The 6,610-nt window shown below is 31.9% G+C and overlaps 1 protein-coding gene across 2 annotated transcripts; it reads right to left on the bottom strand.

Annotated features, from left to right (window-relative positions):
* Positions 1 to 3,049: 3,049 nt before the first annotated feature.
* LOC124912300 (septin and tuftelin-interacting protein 1 homolog 1-like) lies at positions 3,050 to 6,174 on the bottom strand. Of its 2 annotated transcripts, XM_047452897.1 has the most exons (3): positions 6,034 to 6,174; positions 5,676 to 5,946; positions 3,050 to 5,573 (listed from the first exon to the last, which is right to left on the bottom strand). In XM_047452897.1, the coding sequence occupies exons 2-3, from the start codon at positions 5,929 to 5,931 to the stop codon at positions 3,286 to 3,288; spliced, it is 2,544 nt and encodes an 847-aa protein (XP_047308853.1). In that variant the 5' UTR covers positions 5,932 to 5,946; positions 6,034 to 6,174; the 3' UTR covers positions 3,050 to 3,285. The 2 variants fall into 2 exon arrangements, with proteins under 2 accessions (XP_047308853.1, XP_047308852.1); XM_047452896.1 differs by lacking the exon at positions 6,034 to 6,174 and having other exon boundaries at positions 5,676 to 5,956.
* Between the last annotated feature and the right edge of the window lie 436 nt (positions 6,175 to 6,610).

Here is a 6,610-nt window from a genome sequence, read left to right as displayed (position 1 = left end):
GGGCTTACCCAAAGTAGGCCCATCAACCCAAAAATTCTATCAATTAATTATACATATATAAATTATTTATTAAGTGATGTAATAAGATAAAATGATACAACTCGAAATTGTTTTTATTTTGTTGTTTTCCCTAATACCATACTTTTTTAGTTGTACCAAGTAATGACAACTTAAATTTATTATAATTTCTTTAACATAGAAAAATAAAAATGGTTAAAGCCTTATAATTCACACTAAATTTTAATGTTACAAAATGTCTAAGATGAGGGTGGAAAGATAATTAGATAAATTAATATTTGATTTGTGTACAATAAAATATTTAAATTGAATTCTATAATTTTAAGACAAAATTTATATTTAAAAATTTAAGTTTATATCAATATTCTTATTTTTATCTAAACGATATTGATATGACAATTATAGTGACATATTTAAGTTAATTATTTGTGTTAACTTATTTAAAAATATTATTGTTTATTTTATTATGTGAACTCATTTATAGATTATAATATATGATAATTATTAATTTATATATTATGTTTTAATATGATTTTTGAAATATCATAATAAGTTTGGCATAATTTTGGTTTTGATTGTATATTATTAATTTATTTTTATCTTAATTATAGTTTTATTATTTGTTTAAGTATCTTAATTTTAAATAACTTAGTTATACTGAATTAACTTTACATTATTAAAATTAAAGTATGATATTCAAATTTGAAATTTGGAACATTATTTTTAGTTTAATATTAATATTATGTGTGGAAATCAAACTTTGTACAACTGATAATAGTTTAGTATATTATATTTAGAGTCTTATACTCAAATTTTATATACATTTTTTCTATATTAAAATTAAATGATTATTTGTTATTGATTTTATAAGTTATTACATATTTATCTATTACTTATCTCAATTTTTATATTATCAAATCAAGCATTGTGTAGATTTTTGTGAAAATATTATTATTTTTACTGTGGGACTTTTGGTTGAATGGAAATCAAGCATACACTACTCTAATTGATTGGAATTGATCAATTCTATCCTAATGTTATAAACGTTATAAACCAAAAGGGTTGAAACATTCATTTCAGTAAATAAATAGCCAACTATATAAATTTCGTATATAAGCAAATTTGTTGTTTGATGTACTTTTATCTTCGACCGGGCCGAGACTTTTTGGTTCATCGTGCTATTGCTCTAGGTAGGGGTGAGCATTGAGTGGTTTAATCCGAAATTCAATCCAATCCGATTCCTAAATACTGATTCAGATTGGATATTTCAAATTGGACTGAGATCGGATCGGATTGAATTAAATCGGATTAGATTAGGATTATCCAAATTATCCAAATTATCTAAATAAAAATATATTTTTTAATTAATTTTCTTTAAATTAAATTTCATCTCAATATAATATATATTTTACTTATCATCACCAACGATATTTATTTTAATTTTAATTTTTTTTATTATTTTTTCAGATTCAAATTTAATAATAATAAAAAATTTTGAATTTAAAAAAAAAATTAAAAAAAAGTTAAAAAATAAATAAAATTGTTGACTAATTTCAAGCTGATATATATAAATATTTTTTAGTTTGGATTATCCAAACCATTTTCAATCAAATCCGTATTAATTAGTAAAATTGTTTGGATTAAGGATTAGATAAACTTAGTTTGGATTTAATACGGATCGGACAAAACGGATTAGTTTTACCCATTTGCTCATCCCTAGTTCTAGGTTGTAATTGGACAATTTTATTTCATTTCAGCGAAATAAATTGACCTAAAGTTGTTCAGATTTTTGTTCAGATTTTTTTTTTAAATACTGTTATTTGTCAAGGTTGTTTGGTTGACGGATTTGAAAATGAAATATAGAAATAACAAACTTTTGGTTAATGAGTTTGAGAATAATTTTTTTAAAATATTTAGTTTTTTTAAATATAAAAAATGTTAGCATAGTGTATGATAATGAAAACTAAAAATTTAGACAAACATTTTCACCTTTTACTAGTTGCTCGGACCGACACTGTCTATAGTCTATACCCAAACTTGGTATTTATGATTTATCATATTTGTATTTTTAAATTTTAACAAATCAAACATCAACATATATAGCTTAATCATAAATAAGTTCAACATATCAATTAACAACAATATTAGAATGGTTAAACTCATTTTCATTCAAGTAAATAAACCAAACTCCCCTACTGTAATAATAAGGTTAGTAATCTTGAAAATTTCTACTTAGGATTTTAGACAGAGTGTTTACATAGAAAATCAACACAGATAATTGTTGATATTTTTGTTTTATTCTCACTTAAACATAAAACCTTAGCTTTACATTCATTCTATGCATTAACCTTGAATGAGAGCATTGCAATAAGTGTACAATGACCCTCAAACTATATTCCATACTCAATTTAATGCACTAAACTAAATGTGCTAACAATTAACTCTTATTATCTAGAGACACATTTATAGACATAGCTTGTTGCAGGCTTGCAGCCAAAGATAAATACCTATATATCTCTCTTAATAATATTTTTTTTTTATAATTGAACTAAAATAAAGACAAATAATGTAGGAAGCTAGAATCACAACCAACCGAAATGACTACATTCTAAAAAGTTTAAAAAATTTCAAACTAAAATCAATGATTTGGTTGTGCATTTCGATGTACAAACCGATCGAATCAAACCAAAATCAACGGTTTGATTGTACATTTCGATGTAAAACCCGATCAAATCAACAGAATCACATTTTTTTATCATTCTTTACATGGTAGTAACCTATGAGCTCTTTACTAACTCCTCATCTGGACTGAGGCTTGGAGATTGCGAAAAAAAACCCAATCCGGAAAGAGACAATGCACAGTTTTGTCAAACAATATAACATGTGGCCTATACCAAAAACAAGGGAGGTAAAAGGTTTTTGCAACTAAAGTGAGGATACCAACTAATACAAGTCATAAATTAACATTTTCCAAATCCACTATATGGAAACAGTCAAATAAAGCAAGAAATTTGACATTGGGATTTAAAGATATTGAAACAGGACATGGAAACATACTAGCATTTCAACCTGGTGCAAATTCTACATAAGTTTTCCATCAAAAAACACTTTAATCTTATGGAGTAAATTTCATCAGTTCAGTTGCTGCTAGGCAATACTACATTTCTTATATAATTGTTCTATCTAAAAGATATCCAGTTTCATAATATTGCACAAACAAGAAGAGAAAGAAAAACATACATTAGCCTTAGCCCTTGGTTTCTGGATTCACCGCCTTTTCCCAACAGAACCGTTATGAAGTTCAAGCAACCTATCGAGATTCGTCAATACCCAACTCTCATCCTTCTGAGCATACAACCTCTGATTAATCGAATCAACATATATACTAATATTCCCATAACCATATATCTGATTCCCATCGTGCATCCTCCCCGGTTTCAGCTTAAACAACAAACCATGATGCTGTGCATGGGCTTCCACAACTTCCTTCAACGACATCTCAACTCCATTACCGTTGTCCATTTCAACTCTCTGTAATAATTCTGCCTGTCTTTCCTCTTTCGCACGATTATTATTATAACTGAGGTTATCTCTCATAACCGGCTGAACAACTTCCATACCTTCGATTGAACGATCGATCATGTTCAATCCGACGGTGAATTGATATCGAATGTTCTCATGCGATTGTAGTTCCACCGGTATGAGACCTTTCCAACCTATGTACCATTGATGAACCTCCTGTAAATTAGGTTTCGAACTTAACCAATGATATAGAACTTGTAGCCATTTCGAAAAGAAGAACCTCTCCAGCAAATCGACCATCAGATGAACAGGGATCGCGGAAACCCACGAAACGACCCAATAGAAATGATCGAGTTTCTGATTCGCCGGGTTTATTTGAAATTCTTGAAGTGCGATCTGCAGTTTCGGGACAATGAATCGACGCATCATATTCTCCCAGTTGGCGGAATCGAACACTGATTTCCACGGGGATAAGATCGTGTAGGCGGAGGCGTCGCTCGGATGCCAAGCATCAAGAACCATGCTTAGTTTCATCCTTATCATGTGGTATAAACCGTCCAATTTCGATCCGAGGAATGTCAGCCATGGATGAACCCAAACGTGGATTGGAACGGTTTCGCGACGCGGGTCCCATGAATCAACAGCTGCAGATAGTTTCGGCATGACGATGCTGTGCAATACATTTTGAATAATCGAAGAAGGCAATAACTTTTCCCACGTCTCCATTAGTCTAAGCATTGGCTCGGGATCTCTTGGTTCCCATGTGTTTATGCCCGATATTCTTATAGCGGGCAAAACTACTTGTTCAATTAGATTTGTATAAGGCGTAGCCACATCAAATATGTCGTTACTTTCCTCGCCTTGTAACACATTTTTCCATAGTTGTGCCAATTCGAGCCCGTGCAGAGGGTTTCTAAGTGGATCCCATCCTTGAAATACTCGAATGAACAGGGGAAGAGCGAAATTGCAAGCTATAGATGATAAGTTACAGAGCTTATAATCTTCTGGGTATTTTCTCCTTAGGTCGATAAAATGATTTGCTAGCGAATTTAGGGTTAGAGTTCCTAATGAATTCTGTTCTTCGATGTAGTTTATAACACTTTCGATCTCCTCCATGTTGTTTAGTTGTTGTTTCTGATGAGTAGACTCCTGTTCGAGCCTTGATTTCTCCTTCTGCAAACTGATAGCTGTTTCTCTCTCGTTCCTCAAATCTCTGTCGATTTTAAGTATATCGAGTTCAGCTAATTCAACTATCAATCTTAGATTGTGTTGAAGTTCGGGCATTGGCACATCATTCTCTCTTGCTTTTTCTTCTGCGTTTAGATTGTCAAAATTGGTCAAAACTCTTACTTGTGGTCCTCGCATGTCGATCACCTTTTGAAGGACCTCAAATCCTTGATCTTCCTTCTTTGCTAATAACTCGTCTGCTGTAATGTAAGAATCCTTCTTCTTCTTCTTTCCTTTAATCCACTGTTTCTCTCTTGTCCTCTTCACCTCTATCTGTGCTTGACCGACGGTTTGTTCCTCTAATTGAGGCAATGTAGGTGCGACCTCTTTGTAATCGTTGAATCCCATTCCCATATTCTTAGGTCTTAACTTAGCTTCAATTGGAGCTACAATTCCCTGCTCGTTCTTCCCAAGTCCACCTCCCTTATACCCCATTTTCTCCAACAGTTTCATTCCAATTCCTTTTGTATATTTCTCAAATCCTCCAACATCCTTCGTTATTCCCACATCTGATTTTCTCACTACGTTGGTTTCCTTCTTCTCAATCCTCTCCTTTTCCCTTCTCTGCACACCTTCCTTTATCCTTCTCCCGAATTCAGTTGGAAGAAAACTATAATCATCCTCACCATCATCACCGCTATAAGCTACATTCTTTAATTCTTTAACACTATCCTTAACCTTTGAATTGTTGTACCCCAAACCAGATGCTCCAGATCCCAATCCAGGCCTACCATTATCTTCAGAAAACATGTCATCAATAGCTTCCTTTGAATTCTGATCAATTTCTTTGTCAGGCATCACAGTACCTAAGGTCATGAGAATGAATAAGAGAATGCAAAAACTAGACCTAGAAAATGTTTTCTAAAGTCATTGATTATATTATTAGGTTAAGGGTTTCAACAATGTACCTGTGGAGATGAAACTGACGGGTTTAGTGAGGTCAGCTTTGCGGCCGTCGCGATCCTTTCTACGTTTTCGTGAGGATGAATCATCATCGTCAGAGTCGGAATAATCAGCAAAAACACCGTATAGAACATCTTCTTTGGTTTGTTTCTGCTTATCTTTGCGTTTTCGGTAGTAAAATTCGCCGCCTATCCATTCGCCTCCGTCGTAGTCGTTTTCCACGCCAAATCTATCCATATCCTGGTACTCGTTATCGTTCATCTCGTCCTCTGCTTTCTTTTTCAATCAAAAGCAAAATCACGAAATAAGAATCATAATAATAACATGAACTAAGAAGATCCTTTCGTGAAAGAGAATCCATACCTGAAAATTCTTCGGTTTGACAATCGTCGTCCCTTCTTCGCTATCTTCCTTGTTCTAGATTCGTCCCCTTTCTCTTGTAGGTCGATTTGCTTCCAGAAACGGTCGGGTCGGGTCGGGCCGGTCCTGATTCGGGTCACTTAGTCCTGGTTGGTATGAATTATTTGATTAACTCATTCTATCCTACTCTGAATTATCTCTTCAAAATATCAAATTAATTAATTTATAAAAATATTAAAATATTTTTTTCATTAAATAGTAATATTTTTTTTATTTTTTACCAAAATTAATCAACTTTTCATAATATAATACAAAACCAAATTATTAAATATAAAATAATATTTTAATAATTTATCTGAACCAAATTTCAAATAATTTATTTTTTATCAAATAATATAAAAAAAGGTTAAATGAGCTTTACACAACACATGCGGGCAATTCATTTACCATCCCCGCCCAGTTTTTATTTCGATTTTTTTTTTAATACAATTCCGTTCCGTTTGATTTCGGAAAATCCAGCGAGGCACATTTATAATATATTTAAGAAAAAACTAAAAATATATGGGAAGAATGCCAATTT

Source organism: Impatiens glandulifera, chromosome 8 (genome assembly GCF_907164915.1).
Source record: "Impatiens glandulifera chromosome 8, dImpGla2.1, whole genome shotgun sequence".
NCBI classification, from domain to species: Eukaryota; Viridiplantae; Streptophyta; class Magnoliopsida; order Ericales; family Balsaminaceae; genus Impatiens; species Impatiens glandulifera.
Note: the sequence above shows the minus strand (reverse complement) of the source record. Positions and strands in the feature narration are given on the sequence as shown.

What these genes read in the sequence shown, in the direction of transcription:
- LOC124912300 (XM_047452897.1), bottom strand. Translation starts at nt 5,931, where the DNA reads ATGAACGATAACGAGTACCAGGATATGGATAGATTTGGCGTGGAAAAC. An exon ending in CGTCAGTTTCATCTCCACAG is followed by an intron (nt 5,574 to 5,675) that starts GTACATTGTTGA and finishes TCATGACCTTAG; the next exon opens with GTACTGTGATGCCTGACAAA.